Genomic DNA, 21480 nt, shown 5'->3' on the forward strand with positions numbered 1-21480 from the left:
ACTAGGACATCTAGAAAAGGCAGTTTTCCTTCATTACTAACTGGGGCGACATACAGGGAGCATACCACCCCCCTGTTGTGCCAGCTCCACTGGCTGCCAGTCCATCTCCGAGCCCAATTCAAAGTGCTGGTTTTGACCTATAAAGCTCTATACGGTTCTGGCCCAGCTTACTTGTCCGAACGCATCCACCCTTACGTCACATCTCGTAATCTAAGATCATCCGATCTTAGATTACGTCAATTGTGCAAATGCGTCTGGCGGGGACGAGAGACAGGGCCTTCTCGGCTGTGGCCCCTCGCCTATGGAACACACTTCCAAATGAGGTAAGATCTGCTCCCTCCCTCCTGGTTTTTAGAAAGAAATTAAAATCATGTCTTTGGGATCAGGCCTTTGGACAGTAGATGCTTGTAGAGTTTAAAGGACATGAACTAGAATGACAATACGACTGGCTAGCCTGTTTTCATTATTTATTGTTTTAATGAATGCTTATGTACTGTCTAATTATGATTTATGTTTAATTGTGGTTTTATTATTGTGGTTGTTATGGTTTGGCATCGCGTCAGTGTCTAATGTATGGCACTGAAGTTTTGTCAGTTATGTGTAAACTGCTTTGAGTCCCCCGAGGGGTGAGAAAAGCGGTATAGAAATACTGTAAATAAATAAAAATAAATAAAATTTCTTTTTCCATGGTGAATTGGATGTTTGGGTGGATGCTGTTCAGGTGATCCAGGAAGCTGTTTAGTTCTTCTTCTCCATGGCTCCAAATGGTGAAGATGTCATCCACATCTCTGAACCATATCGTGGGCTTCTTTGTTGCTGTTTCCAGGGCTTGTTTTTCAAAGTGTTCCATGTAGAAGTTAGCTATGACCGGGCTGAGAGGGCTCCCCATAGCTACCCTCTCTTTCTGTTCATAGAATTCATTGTCCCACTGAAAGTAGCTGGTGGTGAGGCAGAGAATGGTGAACTATAAATCCACTCAATAGCAATTCCCAAGTTTCAGGTACTATTTTCCCCTAAACCCCTCCAGTATTTTCTGATGGTTATAAAAGTCCTATATGCCAAGTTTGGTTCAATTCTGTTATTGGTGGAGCTGAGAATGCTTTTTGTGCCTGGTGAACTATAAATCCACACAATAGCAATTCCCAAGTGTCAGGGTCTATTTTCCCCAAATCCCTCCAGTATTTTGTGTTGGAACTACCATCAACACCGGGATTGTGGCACAGCTGGCTGAGTGTCAGCTGCATTAGAATCATAGAATCATAGAATCAAAGAGTTGGAAGAGACCTCATGGGCTATCCAGTCCAACCCCCTGCCAAGAAGCAGGAATATTGCATTCAAATCACCCCTGACAAATGGCCATCCAGCCTCTGCTTAAAAGCTTCCAAAGATCACTCTGACCAAAAAGGTCATGAGTTTGAAGCCTGCCCGGGTTGGAGTGGGTTTCCAATCAATTGTGTGTAGCCTGTTGTCAACCTTTGCAACCTGAAAGACAGTTGCATCTGTCAAGTAGGAAAATAAGGTACCACCTTAAAGTGTGGGGAGGCTAAATTAACTGATTTATGAGGCCATAAAGAAGACTCCAGCAAAGCATTCCAGCGAGGAAGCATGTGGGGAATGCGGAAGTGCTTCATCAGCGTCGCAGATGGACGATGAAAGCGACAGCTCCCCTGGCTGTCAGAAAAAAGTTAAATAGCCTCTGTGTATGTCTGTATATGTTTGTATGTCAAAAATTGGCATTGAATGTTTGCCATATATGTGTACACTGTAATCCGCTCTGAGTCCCCTGCGGGGTGAGAAGGGCAGAATATCAAAGCTGTAAATAAATAAATAAATAAATAAATAATAATAATAATAACACTGTCAAAGAAACAACAAGAAATACTGTTTATCCACAAGCATCAAGAAATTACATATATTAGAAACCAACACTTTCTCATTACTTTACTTTCCAGATCACCAGACTGGATCACAGCAACGCGTGGCAGGGGACGGCTAGTGTGTGTATATATATATACTAGCTATCCCCTGCCATGCGTTGCTGGGGCCCAGTCTGGTGATCTGCAATATAAAGTAAAGAGAAAGTGTTGGTTTCTAATATATGCAATGCCTTTATCCTTGTGGGTAAACAGTATTTCTTGCTGTTTCTTTGTCAATGTTGATGTGGAGATTGTCTGGTTTGCCCACACTAGAACATGCAACATATCATTGTCCTTCTTTAAAGGTCCCTTTCAAATCTATGATACTATATCTCTCTGTGTGTGAATCATCTCTCTCTCTCTCTCTCTCTCTCTCTCTCTATCTATCTATGGCTGGATGGCTCTTTGTCAGGAGGACTTTGATTACGTTTTCTTGCCCTGCTGAAGGGAGTTGGATTGGATGGCCTTAAGTATTTTCGGTTGGTCATGGGGGTTCTGTGGGGAAGTTTGCCCCGATTCTGTCGTTCGTGGGGTTCAGAATGCTCTTTGATTGTAGGTGAACTGTGAATCCCAGTGACTACAACTCCCAAACGTCAAGGTGTATTTCCCCCAAACTCCATCTGTGTTCATATTTGGGCATATTGAGTGCTTGTGCCAAGTTTGGTCCAGACCCATCAGTGTTTGAGTCCACAGTGCTCTCAGGATGTAGGTGAACTACAACTCCCAAACTCAAGATCAATGCCCACCAAACCCTTCCAGTATTTTCTGTTGGTCATGGGAGCCCTGTGTGCTAAGTTTGGCCCAATTCCATCATTGGTGGAGTTCACAATGCTCTTTGATTGTAGGTAAACTATAAATCCCAGCAACTACAACTCCCAAATGACAAAATCATAATTTTTTGAGTGATGGTCACTCCTTGTGTAGTGAGACGTTTTGTTGCCAAATTTGGTGTGATTTCGTTCATTGGTTCTTTTGTTTTTAAGGTACTCATTACGCACAGAGCATTTATATATATATAGATGGATGGCATGGGCCAACTTCGGCCCTCCATGTGTTTTGGACTTCAACTCCCACAATTCTAAACAGTCAGTAGGAAGTCCCAAATGCCTAGAGGGCCAATTTGTCCATGCCTATATATATATATGTATATGTATATGTATATGTATATGTATATGTATATGTATATAGTGATTGGTTTGGGGAGGGGCACCAAAATACTGCTTGCTTACCATTGAAAATTACCTAGGGTCATCTCTGGGCTCCTGATTTACATAATCCCAACAAGTTCCTGTTTGAGAAAAAGACAACCGCTCTTAGAATCCCGCACTCAGAATGGCCACTGGCCTCGCTTTCTGGGGAACTCCAAAATAGTAACTTCCAAGCTTTGTCTCTGTTTTTAGAACTTGGGTACCTTGAACCAAGATCTTTGACTATTGCAAGTTATTTCTATTTAAATGGCTAGATTGTCATCTGGCGCCAAGCACGTTGCCCGGCTTTAGAAGGCTTCCCTTCCCTTTCAGAATGCTAACCTCCTGACTGGCAAGACAATAAGGAAGTGAGGAAGGAAGAAAATGAATTAAAAAGCCCTAGAATGTGGCGACACATTTCAAGCGTGCAGAAAATCAATGGGGAAAAGGTTCCATGTTGGACGAGATTTGGCAGATGGCCCTTACATTCAGTTCCGTCTGACATTGGAGCCATCAAGGTTAATGGAATCCAAGGTCTTAGGAGACCTGGGCTTAAAATGCTAGAAATACTCCCAGAAAGCCTTTTGGCGTCGCTCAGTTTTCCTCTATGCAAACAGTTCCATAGAAACAGAAGACGGATATGCTCCTGAGGTCCCCACTCAGTATGCATATTTATTGCAGAGATCACCTTTCCTGGAGTCCTTTCAGTTCAAACTTCAAAACAAGGAGGTCCATAGAAACAGGGGCCTTGAACCATGTCTTTTAAGCTATCTGATATGGGAGGGGGAGGGGCTGGCATTTCCCCCAGGTATTCAAATGATGGCACCATATTGGTGTTCATGGTTTGTATGATTGTATAACTGTTGGCACAACTGTAAGACCACCATAAACCAGCAACCAGTGACTCACAGACTGGCATTGGTTCACAGATACCAGCAGGACAGGGAAGGGGGGCAAAGTGATAGTTGTGCCCTCCTCCAACATAAGAATTCTGCCCCCATTTGACATTTTCCTTCAGTTCCCATATTTTGAGCTGAAACTGTGTTTGTAGATGAAATAGCTCCAGCAAGGCTTATGCCCTTGTTAACTGTTTTGTACAGTGCCATCCCCTTATCCACACTTCACTTACACACACTCTAAAATAACTTGCATTTGGTGCATGAGGATGGCTGGTATCATATTATTGTCACTTGCACATCTACGTCCACCTTATGATTGTTTATGTATTTCATTGGATGTGGTAGAGGTTGGTATTTTCTTCTTCCCTCTGCAGCCTCCTAAGCCCCTCCTCAGCTCATTGTGATCGTCTCCTTGCAACCACTCCATTTGTAGTGGAGAATATAGACTTCAGAGAAGCACTTGGATATATCCTTATTTGTTGCTGTTATATTGTTATGTTTATTTATACCCCAGCATTTGGACACCTCCAGTAAAACCAAGATAGGTCCCACATTTTGAGCCTGTCTGGATGGACCCCTAGTGCATGAGGATGGTTGGTATCCCATTACTGATACCACAAACTGATTGCACCATCTCTTTCTGTGTTTGGCTGTGGGACATGCAACTCTTGGAACGATTCCATCAGTGCTGCCTCCGAAAAATCCTGCAAATCTCTTGGGAAGACAGGTGGACAAATATCAGCGTGCTGGAAGAAGCAAAGACCACCAGCATTGAAGTGATGGTCCTCCACCATCAACTCCGCTGGACTGGCCACGTTGTCCGAATGCCCGATCACCTCCCAAAGCAGATGCTCTACTCCAAACTCAAGAATGGAAAATGGAATGTTGGTGGGCAGGAAAAGAGATTTAAAAATGGGCTCAAACCAACCTTAAAAACTGTGGCATAGACACTGAGAACTGGAAAACCCTGGCTCTTGAGCACTCTAGCTGGAGGTCAGCTGTGACCAGCAGTGCTGTAGAATTTGAAGAGGCATGAATGGAGGGCGAAAGAGAGAAATGTGCCAAGAGGAAGGCGTGTCAAGCCAACCTCAACCGGTACCGCCTTCCGCATGGAAAACCGATGCACTCACTGCAGGAGAACATGCGGGCCACCTATGTACCCATCACCAGGATACCGAATTTGGAGGACATTCTTACTCGAACAACAAAGGATCGCCTAAGTAGTAAGTAAAGTAAGTTGGCTGTGGGAACATAGACATTTGGAACTTCCTTATGCTCTATCAGCAATGGAATGGCGAAGGGAGGGTAGGATTATATCGTAGTGACAAAGTAAGACCTGGAGATGATGAGGGGAAGTTGTCAGATGAGTCCTGTATGAAGAACTCATTTATGTTACACCAGACCACATTGGGCAATGTTTATGTCCATGTGTGAGTGTTTTAAAGCAAACTTGCAGTCTTTTCCAGATTGGGTAAAATGCATATGGCGAGAATATAATTTTGTCCTGGGAGTTGTCTCCTGCCTTTCAGCCACACAGTGGTTCTCAACCTGGGGTCCCCAGATGTTTTTGGCCTACAACTCCCAGAAATCCCAGCCAGTTTACCAGCTGTTAAGATTTCTGGGAGTTCTAGGCCAAAAACATCTGGAGACCCCAGGTTGAGAACCACTGCACTAGAGCTTACTCACTTATAGCCAAGACCGGTGGTACCCAAACTCTAATCCAAGATATTGTGGACCTTAGCTCCTAAAATTCCCAACTGTTGGCCAAATTGGCTAGTATGTTTTGGAACTTAATTCCAAAATATCTGGAAGACCAAACTCAGGGGTCTACTGTTCTAGGGCTATCTAGATTATAGATTTTAAGACCACTGCATCATTTCCAGGACAAACCCAAGTCTTGTAAAGATTGTGTTGAAAGGTCATATGTAGACCAAGTAGACCTTCTTGTAGCTTAGACTAGCAAGCAACCTCTGGATCAGGAAATATCACACGATCTGCTCTGGTCCATCAGGATCTGGAGGCTTCCCTAATGGCAAAGCCGAGTGATCTCCTTGCAGTTCCTTTCTTTGGGCAACAGCAGGTTCTAATGCTTAGGCCAGATCTGCACTTGAGTTGCCTTCCATCTGCACACTTTCAAGGGTCAATGTGTCCTATGAAAACCAATGCTAGGCGAGTCCAAAAGATCCCACTGGATCACTGGTTGGAACCGTGAGCCTGTAGGAGAGTGAGGCTCCCACTTTTCTTGCTCTCCTGGATGATGAAAACCATGGTTCCTCATTTCTCCTTTGTCATGGAAGTTTTATCCAAGACATCTTAGAGTGTGACACTTATTTTTTCTTTAGTTCCTCCCTCAAGACTCACCTTTTCCCTAAAGTCCTTGATTCACCCCATTGGCATTGAGACCACAGTCTTAAGCCTACAAAATGATGCTTGTTTTCCTTGTTCTTCTTGGTTCTCCGTCTTCCCTTTCCACACTCGGAAATTCAGGCTGCAAATTCCTCGAGGCAAGGACTTGTCTTTGTTTTGCTAATGCCATGAAGTCATCATCTATATTGTTGGCGCCTGTATAACTAATAAAATATGGAAATATCCTGTATTGCAAAATCAATTCATACGACAATCATTATGCCAACAGATGCAACTCACAATTACTTTTGCATATGCACGTCTCAGGAAGATTTGACTCAAATTCATATTTTGGGGGAGGGAGAAGGAAACAGTCCAATCGACTGTGTGTCCCATGACAGCGATGGTTGACAGTCAGATGATTACAGTGTGCTCCAAGCAGCTGTAGTTGAAGTCCGCACAATAATAATTAGAATTATTGTTCTCCTTCATGATGAGGAACAGAGTGGGATTGGACTCCCCATTCATAACAGCTTGGCGTAATTGTAGACTGCATCTTTTGATAATTATCGGCTCAGGCGTACAGAGATTTTTGCAACACAAGCTATTTTCATATTTAAATTTGCTGCCTTCAAATATTTGGGTGGAATTGTTAAGACTGGAGTATTAGCTTCTTCAGTATTAGCTTCCTGGGTTTTTCCTTTCTTGCACGTTACATTTAATATTTCACTCAGCACGGTGTTTTGTCCAAGGTCGGCTCTGTTATCATCACTCATACAGACACAAGGGACGATGCAGGACTTTGAACATTTTATTACAAAAATATCTTGCAAGCGAAAGGAAAAAAAAAACCCAAAACAAAATCCAAAACAACCGAAAACAAAACTTAAGGTGCAATCTGTACAAACAGTCACCTAATATATATTTTTGATCCACAACAAATATATCCCAACTGCTTCATATATTCCTCTCCCTGGTCCCATTTCCCTCCCTGCAAAACCAGGGCCACATGATGAGTCTGTACAAAGGGTGGTCTTCAACACCCCTCCTCAATTCTGGGCTGGCCACGGCCAGCTAAAGCTCTTGGAATTGCCTTCCAAGCAATGGTACCATTGAACTTCCTTATCTTCCTATCTACCGTCACTAAAAGAAGGAAGAGTAGTGGCGTGGCATTTGGATGTAACAGAACAGCCGATGGGAAATTCATGCCTTGTCTAATGGCCAGAGTAAACATCAGGAGTAAAAGACACCACCGTGGCATCCAAAAGAGTCAGCTCAAAATGGCAGCCATGGGTCTACTTCCTTCCTCCCCATTTGCAACACTTATGGAGTGGATCAGTGTCTGGATATCATGAAGATTTACACTTTTCTTGGCAGCCACAAATGCAGAGAGGGAGTGAAGACCCTCAGCGCACTCATGGCTAAATTGGATGAAACACTACAGACATGAACATAGGAAGGAAAGACGCCTGGAAGCCATTTTTGGAAGGAGATATTCACCTACGGTAACATGTAACTTGGCTCTGACAATGTACTGTCCCAAAACCGCACTTCCTTCCTCAATTTTGGGAGGACGGTACTAGGAAATAGCCAGGAGGATGTGGGTGAAAGAATTTGTATTTGCAACATCAGGAGGACTATATGCCACCATGAAGATGCCCACATCTTGCAAGGTTCCCAGGACTGTATGCACTCATTCCTTATTTATGTCTCTGCTTTCTCATAGCAGGAGAATGGATGTCTTCCTAACTGGCTTTTTAAAAAAGATTGCAACATTCTCAGTGGCCCCAATTTTTGCTCTTTCGCTCTCTTGAGATGAAAAGAGGAAGCTCCTCCTGTGTCTCAAGACACATTCATGGTTGTGTCTTCCTGGAAAGAGAATACTAAACTGAGCTAGCTATTCAAGTGAGTATCCTCTGAGATACAGAGGACCTGAAAAGGACTGTCTGCAAGAGAAATGCAACATCTCTCCATGGTCTACCTGCTTTGCATTATAACCTTCCCCCTGGATCTTAAAAGCTCCTCAAATGAAGCATGGAACTAAAGGCTGGGTGGAAGATCTGTGGTAGAGCATTTGGAAGACATTGCTTCAACAGCTCAGTTGTCTCCCTTTTCCGTACTTCCTCTTATGCCCACAAACTGCTAAGTTCCTAAACTGCATTGTAATAAAGAGGAACACACAACCACCAAAACAAAACCAAAGGAGAAAAAAAACCCCACATATCAACAGCAAAAAGAAGAAGAAGAAAAGAGAGGAGTAATTTTGGTTACTGGCAGCAGGAGTCACAGCGGGTGGGTTAAGATGTCTCGATCTCGGACAGTTTAGAGCTTACTTCATCTCCGGCACTCTATACGCCTTGCTTTGCTTTTTTTTGTGCTTTTCACACTAGTGCTAAGTACACAGTACTACACCCACTTACAAAGAACATACACAAATACTGGTAATTTTTTTTTAGTTCTAAAAGGAGTAAACAGTTATAATGCTGAACAGTCAACACAGGTGGGATGACCACCTCTTTAGGCGGAGCCCTGTCTATCTGCTCCCCATAAAGAGGTGCTCTGTTTTTTCAATTCCAATGGCCTCCCCCACTTCATCAACTGCACTTATGGAATGGAAAAATGAGCAAGACCAAAGGAGGCAAGGATCAACCCCATGGGTTTGGCCAAGACAGACACATTGAAAGGCAGACACGATCTTGCTCTCTCTTTCCTCGAGAGGCAGAGACAGAGATGGGATGGAGACACAGTGCTCCTGAAAGGTGTAAAGTCAAGGGACAACAAGCTGCCTAGGCATCTGGATCTTGGATGGAGACATTTCACTTTTGAGAACAGAGCACCTTGGCCCATAGTAGGTGACCTGTGGGAATGTCTGGCCCCTTATTCCGCCACTCAGTCAGCAGCACACCAAGAGCCCCCCTTTGCCTCTTCCCTTCATAGTCATTGCCCAACCATCTTTCATTGCTTCTTTGTGGGGTCACCAGTGGTGTTACTGCAAATTTGTGAGTGGTGTGGGGAAAAACAAAATGACCAGCACACTTTAAAACACATATACACACATACAAACTGGACCAGGGTGGAGCCTAAGTAGAGTGGCAGGTCCCAGAGGGATCTCCCCAGCTTTGTAGACATTAGGAGCAACTATAGAGGAGAGGGATGAGTTGATGTGGTATATTGGAGAACTACTACTAGCTTTGGGTTGTGGTCTTCTCTGACCATGCAAGCTGCCTTGGCATGATGGTTGGTGGAGTGGGGGGATTACCTCTTAGAAAAGTACACACTCACACTCACATACAGAGGAATTATATACTGTAGACCTTAAATAGTGCTGCTAAGGTTGATTCCTCATTTTGACAGATTTGGGAGACGGCCCATAATGTAATGAAGAGAAAACCTTAGATTTCAGTACTGAGGTTGTGTCCCTATTTGGCCAGATTTGGGAGAGGGTCAGGACGTCGATGGAGAGGAAAACGGAAGGGAAGATCATAGATTTTGTTGCTAAGTTTGCTTCCCCATTTAGTCGAAATTGTGAGAGAGTCAGAAGTGAAAAAAGAGGAAAGTGGAAGATATAGGAGCTGGCATGATTTCTCAACATGGCCCTAATTTTCTAAGGCGTGAACCTATCACAGAGGCTGTGATGTGTGTACAAGGCCCCCCAGACTAGGAACACTTACGGATGAATGAAAAGAAAACAGACTAAAACAAACAAAGGGGTAAGGAGGTCAACAAATCTAAAGAGGTTCTACAGATTTGGCTTTGCCAGCAAAAGATGGGGGGAGGGGGGAGAGAATAATCTGGAACAAGTTGCTATATCTCAAAGAGGCACTGTCCCCAGACATACTGTCAAGGGGAGGAAAAGAACTTATCTGTGGACTACAGCAATATAAAGTGAAACAGACATGATCTTGGTCAAGAGATCGGGCTTCCACTCTCTGGAGAACCTGGGATAGGGCCATTTCTTTCTCCCGTGTTATCACCACCTCTGCTCAAGTATCTTGATAGGGATGGTGCCCAGTTGTTTCTTTCTCCTCCACACAGCTAGCCAAGGCCATCTGTGTGGCTTTGCTCCAGAGAAGGAGTCTCAAGATGGTGGTATCAGAGAGGGCACAGTTGTCTTGAAAGGAAGGGGAGCAAAGGCTACCAGCCGGAAGAGCTGAAGATGACATCCCACCTGCCAATGAAGTGACCACTTGCCATCGTGCAGCTCTGGCTCCGTGCGGTGTGTTGATGAACTACAAGAAGAGTTACCATTCCAGTGAGAAAAGCTGTGTTAGATCCTTAGTTGGTCTAGGCCTCTCCTCTCCACCGAGAAAGCAGGGGATGAGAAGAGGCACCATGAACTAGCCCAAATACCAGGATGCAGTTGTGTGTAGCACCGATTAGTTTTCCTCCTTGACCTTGGCTACGTACATTAAGTTCCACTCAAAAGAAGTTGCAGGAACCACACCTTGGCAGGCAAATCCCATCACTCCTCTGTTGAGAACCAGCATGAGTCCAAGGCCAAGAATCCAAGCCCAGCCAGGAGGCGTCCGATGGCCCCAGGAGAGGGCCGGGAAGCCAGTGGACAGCCAGTGACCATCGCCTGAGATCACTTGCCCTGCACCTGCACGCTGGCATACTCCGAGCTGGTTTCCTCTGGCTTTGGGGCAGGTCTCTTGGGAGCTTTGCTTAGGTGAACCATGTCTAAGTCTGCATAGGTGACGTTCTCGTCGCTGGCAGGAGGCTTGGCAGCTTGGATGCTGGCATATTCCGACTGCTGGCTGATTTCAACCACCTGGCGGGGGCTCTTCTCGGGGGCCTTCTCAAAGTTCAAGTCTGCATACGTTACGTTGTTGGGATCAGGCTCCTGAAAGGAAGGAGAGAAGATAAGCAAGGGGATATATAGAGTGGAACCTCTACTTATGAATGTCCCAACATATGCACATTTTGACCTACGAACCATCACTTTGCCTACGTTTTATTTTGACACCCGAACCCTGTTTTGATCTATGAACAGTGCCAGACGGAGTGCCCAACAGTACTAGAACCTTGTGCTAAAAGGAGTGCACACATGAGTACTAGAGAGAGCGCTCATGCTTGCCCCAGATTGAGTGCTTGCCAGACCTTTTGCACCAAATGGAGTGTACACGCTCCAAAAGGAGTCCTCGTGCCGAAAGCACCACAAGAGGGAGCACACTCATGAGAGTACAAGGCTTCCAGGGAACAGTCTCTGTGTCTCATGTCTCAGTGCCTCTGCCTGCGTGCCTTTGCCTGCTTGCCACCTGCTCTTCTCTGCTTTGGGAGATTGCTCTCAACTTTGAAGAAGTTTGGGTTAGTTTATTTTGTGTTCTTTTTATTCCTGGTATGTTTAACTTCAAGAAGAGAGGGACGGTGAGAGGAAGCAAGAGAAGGAGGCAGGGAGGAATTAGTACTATATTGTACAGTATGAAGAAAACATTACATTGGCCAACATACATTTTGTTGCCTCAAATGTGCTTCCTTGCCACAGTAGCTGGATGGAACCAAGCAAATTTATTTGTTTAATGTATTGTCGAAGGCTTTTATGGCTAGAATCACTGGGTTGCTGTGAGTTTTCCAGGCTGTATGGCCATGTTCCAGAAGCATTCTCCCCTGATGTTTCACCTGTATCTATGGCAGGCATCCTCAGAAGTTGTGAGGTCCTCTGAGGATGTTTGCCATATATGTGGGCAAAAAGTTCCATGCTTTTGGAACATGGCCATACAGCCTGGAAAACTCAAAGCAACCCATATCCACAAATTTCATGGGATTTTCCTAGCAAAGGAATATAGTCAAAGAATTTGTTTTGTCAATTCTGACCACTGAAATCAGCTTACAGCATCTGGTATTAATTGGGGGTCTCTCATCCAAGCACTGACCAGGGCTCACCTTATGTTGTGAGGTCTGTCGGAAATTAGGGAAATGGGGTTTATATATCTGTGGAATAATGTCCAGAGTGGGAGAAAGAACTCTTGTCTGTTTGAGGTAGGTATGAAAGTTGCAATTGGCCACCTTGATTAGCATATAATGGCCTGGCAGTTTTAAGATCTGGCTTCTTACTGCTTGGGGGAATCCTTTGTTGGAAGGTGATTAGGTGGCCCTGAAACGTCAGGAGAGAATACTTCTGGAACATGGCCATACAGCCTGGAAAACGCATGACAACCCATTTATTTGTTTACATTCTCTTTTATTATGTGTCACTATTTTTATATATTATTTGTGTGTGTGTATGTATGCGTGTGTGTGTGTGTGTATTTATATGTGTGTCTGTCTATCTTTCCGTCTCCCCATCCATCCATCCATCCATCCATCCATCCATCCATCCATCCATCCATCCATTTCTTTTCTCTCTTATCTCTCTATTTCTCTATCTCTATCTATCTATCTATCTATCTATCTATCTATCTACTAATCGATCCATCCATTCACCAATACATTTCTCTCTCCATCTGTCCATCTCCCCATCTATGTCTTTCTCTATCTTTCTATCTATCTCCCCATCCATCCATTTCTCTCTCTCCATCTCTCTATTCCTCTATCCATCCATCCATCCATCCATCCATCCATCTATCTATCTATCTTCTATCTAATCTATCTGTATCTATCTATCTATCTATCTATCTATCTATCTTATCTATCTATCTTGTCTGTCTGTCTGTCTGTCTGTCTGTCTGTCTGTCTGTCTATCTATCTATCTATCTATCTATCTATCTCTCTCTCTCTCTCTCTCCCCTACAGCACCAGGTATTCATTGGTAGTCTGCCATCTAAATATGAACCATGGCTGGCCCTGTTTTGCTTCCTGGATCAGTTGTAATCTGATGTATTCAGAGCGAATTTACACAACTCTAAATCGGTTCACTTCCCAACAAGATGCCAGTTCATTATTTTATCAGCCAAGAAATCCAGTATGAATATTTTTAATATTCAGGGGGATATTCAGAATCAACAATGACTGATTTCTGGAGGAGGCACCTTCAAAGATTTCTGGACCAAGCCATGTAAATGGGTTTTCTCTGTCCAAAACATGTTGGACTAGATTTTTTAAACCACCTTTTGAACATAGTGAGACATTTCTTCAGTTTCTTCTTAGGCTTTTATTGGATATGCCTCAGTTTTTGTTTCTTTTGCCAAATAGCAGTGCAAAATAAATAAATAAAGGGAAATTTGACTGATGGGCAGCTGGTATGAATTCAGAATAATTTCACAGATATAGGTCATTGTGTGTATATGATAGGAGATCGCGCTTCTGGATTCTTGGCAGCTTAGATGGAGTCGCACACATCACCCTCCCTTTGTCCCAAAGGAGTGACATCTTCCCAGTCCAAGGGACAGCTGCGCACCTACGTGAGCAACTACGTCGGCTGCGAGGAAGCAGCGATGCGCAAGGCGGAGGGAGACGGTTTGCTCAGCGAAATGGCACAATCGCCCCACACAAAAGGCAACCTCTAAAAATAAAATGGGATAGGCCTCTTAGCAGCTGGGCCTTTTTATAAGCAAGGCATTTGTGTGTGTGTGTGTTTGTGTGCAAAGGAATGAAAAGAGAAAGGTGACGCAACTGCCACTAACACAACAGTGACAAAAAAGTAGCAGCCGGCAGTCTTTCATGAACGGGTGAACCATTGTTCCTCTTCCTTGGTGGAAGAGATTGGTGTCTGCATGTGAGGACCAAAGGTGGTGGTGGATTCCATGTCAGTGGGATGGCAAGTCCACTCCGGGTTTTAGTCCAAACTAAAAGAACCTATTCATATTTGTGAAAACAGTTAACACCCCAGCCCTCGAATATCCAAGATGTTCAATCCCACATCCTCTATGAATGTCCTCCGGGCAAATCAGAAAACTTTTTTACTAATCAAGGTGGTCAGTTGAAACATTCACACCTAGCTCAAGCAGACAAGAGTCCTTTGTCTCACCCTGGTCATTCCACAGATATATAAACCCTTTGTCCTAGTTCCAACAGACCTCACTACCTCTGAGGATGCTTGCCATAGATGCAGGCGAAATGTCAGGAGAGAATGCCTCTAGACCATGGCCATATAGCCCGAAAAACCTACAACAACCCAGAGAAAACGTTTTCGTCCATTTCTTTCCATGTTTATAAAGCAGGGTGGACTCATCACAAAAAAGATCATTTTTGGTAGGATTTTCTAAGACAGGGAGTGTACATACACTGCACAGCTGCAATAGTTTGGCACCATTTTAACTGCTTACATTAGGCATGGGTAAACTTCAGCCAGTAGGCTGTTAGGAATTGTGGGAGTTGAAGTCCAAAACACCTGGAGGGTTGAAGTTTGCCCATGCCTGGTTGTGCTGGTACGGCTATACCAGGAGGTCCAACTTTATTTGCTTTGTATTAAATGTTTGCTTGCAGTCCAAGGTTTCATGGATTCTGCAGAAAGGTGGCTTCCTTTGGTTGCAGTCGTAGGGCAAGTCACCTGTCCATCATTGTTAAGTTTTGGTTTCACCCCTTGTTCAGGGCAATTGGGAAGGGAAGGGAGCCATTTTTAGTCTCAGTAATGAAAGCTAATTTAGAGGACGTGTACAAGCTTCTCCAGTACAAAAGTTTCAACCCTTAAGACTTTCTGGGGGAGAACAGTCTTAAGAGCATCTTAAGAGCATCCAAAGATTTCCAAAGATTTCCAGGGAAACAGCCCTAAAGCTTCGAGGAATTTCGGAGGATAAACAGTTTGGAAGACCAAAGAACTCCAGCTGGAGAATCTACTGGCTTTACTGGTAGGTCCACTCGGTGCTCGAGACGCAGTTCGACCCGGTAGCGGAGCCCACATCAGTAAGGCTTAGATTACCGTCAGCCTGGGAGAAGTTAAAAAGGGGATTTTCCTTTAAAGTAAAGAAACAGTTATTAAAGACAATTGCCTGTCCCTCGTGGACAAGATTAAGGAAGCCACCAGTTGCATAAAAGCCTGGAATCATTTGTTTAACTTATTGAAGACAAGTTTCTGTTTGATTGTTCATTAATGAAGGACTTTGTTATACTTCACAAGCCATCTAAAGACCATTTGTGGTGGAAAATCCTTGAGAACTTCTCTTTGGGGCCCCCTGGCTTCCCGCTGGGCTCAAGTTGCACATCCTATTTTAAAGGCAATTCTTTACAGGCCCAGCGCATGACAGAACACTGGTCTACATCCTATGTGATCCTGGGATGTGTAGTTTGGAGAGGTACTTAGAAAGATATCTTTTGGGAGCTCTAGCATTGTACCTCCGGGATATGGACTAGAGCGTTATAGCAGAGACTGCCAGCCCCCCCCCCCCAAACTACAAATCCCAGTATTCTACAAGGTGGAGCCTTGACAGTTAAAGTGCTCTCCAGCTGTGATGACAGTACAGTGTAGATTATTAGAAAGTGAAAAAGAGAACGGAATTCACCATTATTATGACCTCTGTATCTCAAGAAATTCAGCAGAACTTACTTGGTTTGTTGCTCCGGAAGTCTTCTCAGCTTCATGTAGCCTGAAACAGTGACAAAAAAAAAATCCCATAGAATTACAAAACAGAAAAGTAAGTCTAATATTATTCCTTCTTAGTCTGTCTCTTTGAATATGTACCTTGGCACCAGCTGCTTGTTTGGCTGTGCCAAGACCTCTTGGCTTGATGAAGGGAATGTGCGACCCCCTCCTTATCACTCAGTTACGGTTCTGTCCCAAGTGGGTTCCCCCCAAAAATTTCAATTCCAAAAAGCCATATGGCCTCCTGACCCCACCATACGGTCTGCAAATAGCAGAGGTACAAAGAAGAATGAAACTCATAAAATTATATAGAATTGGAAGAGGGCCATTCAGCCAGAAATCTTTCTGCCATTCAGGAAGGGACACTCCAAGCCAGGCATGGGCAAACTTTCTAACATGGTGGCCTCATGATAGCACTCATTGCTAGGAGGACTGGCTGCCTGGTGATGAATGGAAGGAAAGAAGGAAGGAAGGAAGGAAGGAAGGAAGGAAGGGAAGGAGGAAAGAGGGAAGAAAGACAAAAGGGGAGGGAGGGAGGAAGAGAAAGATGGAAGGAAAGAAGGAAAGGATAAAGGAAAGAGAGAAAGAAGGAAAGACAAAATGGAAGGAAGAAAGAAAGGAGAAAGAGGGAGAGAGGGAAGGAAGAGGAAAAAGGGAAGACAAAAGGGAAGGAAGGAAGGAAGAGAAAGAAGGAAGGAAAGAAGGGAAGGATAAAGGAAAGAGGGAAAGAAGGAAAGACAAAATGGAAGGAAGAAAGAAAGGAGAAAGAGGGAGAGAGGGAAGGAAGTACAAAAGGGTGGAAGGGAAGGATGGAAAGAGAAAAAGGGAAGAAAGGGAGGGAGGGAAGGAGGAATAGAAAGATGGAAAGAAAGATGGGAAGGATAAAGGAAAGAGAAAAGGAAGGAAAGAAAAAGGGAAGGGAGTGAGGGAGGAAGGAAGGAAGGAAGGAAGGAAGGAAGGAAGGAAGGTGAAAGAGGGAGAGAGGGAGGGAAGGATGAAAGGGTGGAAGGGAAAGATGGAAGGAGAAAGAAGGAGGAAAAGGAGGGGGAAGAAGGAAGAGAAATGATGGAATGAAAGAAGGGAAGTTTAAAGGAAAGAGAGAAGGAAGGAAAGACAAAAGGGAAGGAAGGATGGAAGGAGAAAGAGAGAGGGAAGGATGGAAGAAAGGATCTTGTCATTTGGGAGTTGTAGTTGCTGGGATTTATAGTTCACCTACAATCAAAGAGCATTTTGAACTCCATCAATAATGGAACTGAACCAAACTTGGCACACGGAACTCCCATGACCAACAGCAAATACTGGGTTTGGTGGGCATTGGCCTTGTGTTTTGGAGTAGTCGTTCACTGACATCCAGAGAGCACTGTGGATTCAAACAACGATGGATCTGGACCAAACTTGGCATGAATACTCAATATGCCCAAATGTGAACACTGATGGAGTTTGGGGGAAAACGACTTGACATTTGGGAGTTATAGTTGCTGGGATTTGTAGTTCACCTACAATGAAAGAGCATTCTGAACCCACCAATAAGAGAATTGGGCTAAACTTCCCACACAGAACCCCCCATAACCAACAGAAAATACTGTATTTTCGATGGTCTTTGGAGACCCCTCTAACACCCACTCAAAACCCTCCTAGAGGTCTCAACCCCCAGGTTGAGAAATGCTGGTATAGATGTAAATACAACTATACCTATAGATTGGTAAGCGTACACACAAGGCATATACAAACTAGGAATGCAATTCTTCCGTAGTTCCATCCTCAAAGTAATTTTAAATCCAGGAAAATTCATTTTTCTCCCTTTTGCTTGAATCCATTATTGAGTCTCTAGAGCGCCAGAAAACAAGCCTGCTCCTTTCTCACTATGACATCCTTTCTAATATTTAAACATGGTCATTATGTCCCTTTCTCTCAACCTTCTCTTCTCCAAACTAAACATCCCCAGCTCCCTCAGCCATTCCTCACTGGGCTTGGCTTCCAGACCTTTTGGTTGCCCTTCTTTGGCATGTTCCAGCTTCAATTTGGAGTTTAAATCACTAGCATCCAAAGGTCACACTTTGGGGGTGGAAAGCTATTTCCCAACTTAACATATTTGTTAACTCTAGGAAGAACTATTGCAAGTTCTTTGACTATTAGGTTCTTGTGGGTTTTTTCGGGCTATAGGGCCATGTTCTAGAGGCATTTCTCCTGACGTTTCGCCTGCATCTATGGCAAACATCCGCAGAGGTAGTGAGGTCTGTTGGAATTAGGACAATGGGTTTATATATCTGTGGAATGGCTGGGGTGGGGCAAAGAGCTCTTCTCTGCTGGAGCTAGGTGTGAATGTTTCAACTGAACACCTTCATTAGCATTTGAAGGCCTGGCTGAGCCTGGGAAAATCTTTTGTTGAGAGGTGTTCAGATGTGCCTGGTTGTTTCCTCTCTGCTGTTTTGCTGTTGTAATTTTAGAGTTTTTTTAATACTGGTAGCCAGATTTTGTTCATTTTCATGGTCTCTTCCTTTCTGTTGAAATTGTCCACATGCTTGTGGATTTCAATGGCTTCTCTTTGTAGTCTGACATGGTGGTTGTTGGTGTGCTACGTTCAGCAAAGGACAAGAGGGATCCTCTCACCTCTGCAGGAGTCTACTGTATACCATGCAGCTGTGAACAAGTCTACATAGGGACCACCAAACGCAGCGCCCAAACACGAATCAAGGAACATGAAAGGCACTGCAGACTACTTCAACCAGAGAAGTCAGCCATAGCAGAGCACCTGATGAACCAGCCTGGACACAGCATATTATTTGAGAACACAGAAATGCTGGACCACACCAACAACCACCATGTCAGACTACACAGAGCAGCCCTTGAAATCCACAAGCATGTGGACAATTTCAACAGAAAGGAGGAGACCATGAAAATGAACAAAATCTGGTTACCAGTATTAAAAAACTCTAAAATTACAACAGCAAAACAGCAGAGAGGAAACAACCAGGCACATCTTAACACCTCTCAACAAAAGGTTTTCCCAGGCTCAGGCAGGCCTTCAAATGCTAATGAAGGTGGTCAGCTGAAACATTCACACCTAGCTTCAGCAGAGAGCTCTTTGCCCCACCCCAGTCATTCCACAGATATATAAACCCATTGTCCTATTTCCAACAGACCTCACTACCTCTGAGGATGCTTGCCATAGATGCAGGCGAAACGTCAGGAGAAATGCCTCTAGAACATGGCCCTATAGCCCGAAAAAACCCACAAGAACCTAGTGATTCCAGCCATGAAAGCCTTCGACAATTCTTTGACTATTATTTTGCCAGAACGTGGACAAGTCACCTTCTTTGGATTATACCTCCCCAAATGGAGCTGTGATGGTGCAATAGGTTAAACCCTTGTGCTGGCTGAACTGCTGACCTGAAGGTCGGTGGTTAAAATCCGTGTGACGGGTGAGCTCCCATCTGTCAGCCTCAGCTTCCCATGCAGGGACATGAGAGAAGCCTCCCACAGGATGGTAACGCATCCAGGCATCCTCTGGGCAACATCTCTGCAGATGGCCAGTTCTCTCATATCAGAAGCAACTTGCAGGTTCTCAAGTTGTTTCTGACATGATTAAAAAAAACTCCCCAAATGGTTCAAAGAAATGGATAAAGGGATTTTGATATTTTAACATTCTGGATTTCTCCCACATTTCCCTTCTTTTATTCCTGGATCCATTTAGAAAATAAGATCCAAAAACCCGTTGTTCACACTGTCTCCTCTTTTAGCCTAACCCGCCTCACAGGGTTGTTGTGATTGCAAAATGGAGTGGGAAGGAAGAAGAAACAGGGTGTCCTGCTTTGAGCTATTTTAGTCTTAGCATGGTTTTTGACTGGCTGGTGTCGACCGACTTTTTGTCAGCTCTTCTATCTGTCTTTTTGCAAAACTGCCTCGTTGTGTATTAATTTACATCATGTTCACTGTCTTTTACATGAAAAAAACGGGTTACAAAATTAATGAGAAAATAAATAACGGCCACGTCGTTTTCAATGTCATTTGGCTAAATGGCACGAGGGGGACATTTGCAATTAGACTCCTCTTAACCTTCTGGAGCCCTTGACAAAATGGCAGGCAATAAATCTTAATCAATCCAAGTCATGAAGTTTTGTAAGAAGGATCCATCTGATTAACCAACGGGAACTTAAAAATAGTTAAAAACTGTACTCCACTTTTCTAAGAAAAGTCGAGATGGTGAACAGCAAGGAAATCTAAAACAATGGCTGAGATTCTGATGTTGTTGTTCATTCGTTCAGTCGTCTCTGACTCTTCGTGACCTCATGGACCAGCCCACGGCAGAGCTCCCTGTCGGCTGTCACCACCCCCAGCTCCTTCAAGGTCAATCCAGTCACTTCAAGGATGCCATCCATCCATCTTGCTCTTGGTTGGCCTCTCTTCCTTTTACCTTCCACTTTCCCCAGCATAATTGTCTTCTCCAGGCTTTGCTGTCTCCTCATGATGTGGCCAAAGGACTTCAACTTTGTCTCTAGTCTCCTTCCCTCCAATGAGCAGTTGGGCTTTACTTCCTGGAGGATGGACTGGTTGGATCTTCTCGCAGTCCAAGGCACTCTCAGAACTTTCCTCCAACACCACAGCTCAAAAGCATCTCTCTTCCTTCGCTCAGCCTTCCCTAAGGTCCAGCTCTCACATCCGTAGGTGACTACAGGGAATACCATGGCTTTGACTAGGCGGATCTAGTCTAGTGAGATTCTGATACTGTCTTAGAAAGGTGAAGGTTTCCCCTTGACGTTGTATTCAACTCTGCGGAGTGGTGCTCATCTCCATTTCTATACCGAAGAACCAGGGTTGTCCATAGATACCTCCAAGGTCATGTGGCCAGGATGACTGCATGCAGTGCTGTTAGAATCATAGAATCATATAGTTGGAAGAGACCTCATGGGCCATCCAGTCTAACCCCCTGCCAAGAAGCAGGAAAATTGCGGGCGGGTGTGCGCCCACCGTTGCAACCGCCCTTGCCTGGTAAGTCAGACAAGCCATTTCTGATTTTAAAACCACAAAATGTATAAAAATATATTAAAAATATTAATTTCAATACTAAAAAATATTATAAATAATACAAAATTACGATTTACAGTAAATAGGATTGTAAATACTGTGTGTATATATATAGAATCATAGAATCAAAGAGTTGGAAGAGACCTCATGGGTCATCCAGTCCAACCTCCTGCCAAGAAGCAGGAATATTGCATTCAAATCACCCCTGACAGATGGCCATCTAGCCTCTGTTTAAAAGCTTCCAAAGAAGGAGCCTCCACCACACTCCAGGGCAGAGAGTTCCACTGCTGAACAGCTCTCACAGTCAGGAAGTTCTTCCTAATGTTCAGATGGAATCTCCTCTCTTGTAGTTTGAAGCCATTGTTCCATTGTGTCCTAGTCTCCAGGGAAGCAGAAAACAAGCTTGCTCCCTCCTCCCTGTGGCTTTCTCTCACATATTTATACATGGCTATCATATCTCTTCTTAGCCTTCTCTTCTTCAGGCTGAACATGCCCAGCTCCTTAAGCCGCTCCTCATAGGGCTTGTTCTCCAGACCCTTGATCATTTTAGTTGCCCTCCTCTGGACACATTCCAGCTTGTCAATATCTCTCTAGTGTCCCTACTTCACGGATTTTCATTTATTGCGAGTGGTCCTGGAACGTAACACCCG

General features: G+C 44.1%; 1 protein-coding gene across 7 annotated transcripts in view; it reads right to left on the minus strand.

Annotated features, from left to right (window-relative positions):
- Positions 1-7146: 7146 nt before the first annotated feature.
- The window catches only part of LOC132773014 (tyrosine-protein phosphatase non-receptor type substrate 1-like), a 659100-nt gene continuing 644766 nt past the window's right edge, over positions 7147-21480 (minus strand). For all 7 annotated transcript variants that reach the window (XM_060771884.2, XM_060771886.2, XM_060771881.2 and 4 more), the window contains 2 exons: positions 15770-15809; positions 7147-11191 (listed from right to left, as the gene is read on the minus strand). In XM_060771884.2, coding sequence (XP_060627867.2) covers positions 10934-11191; positions 15770-15809 — 298 coding nt within the window. In that variant the 3' untranslated portion in view covers positions 7147-10933. The remainder of the gene's footprint in view (positions 11192-15769; positions 15810-21480) is intronic.

This window comes from Anolis sagrei, chromosome 4 (assembly GCF_037176765.1).
Source record: "Anolis sagrei isolate rAnoSag1 chromosome 4, rAnoSag1.mat, whole genome shotgun sequence".
In the NCBI taxonomy this organism is placed as follows: Eukaryota; Metazoa; Chordata; class Lepidosauria; order Squamata; family Dactyloidae; genus Anolis; species Anolis sagrei.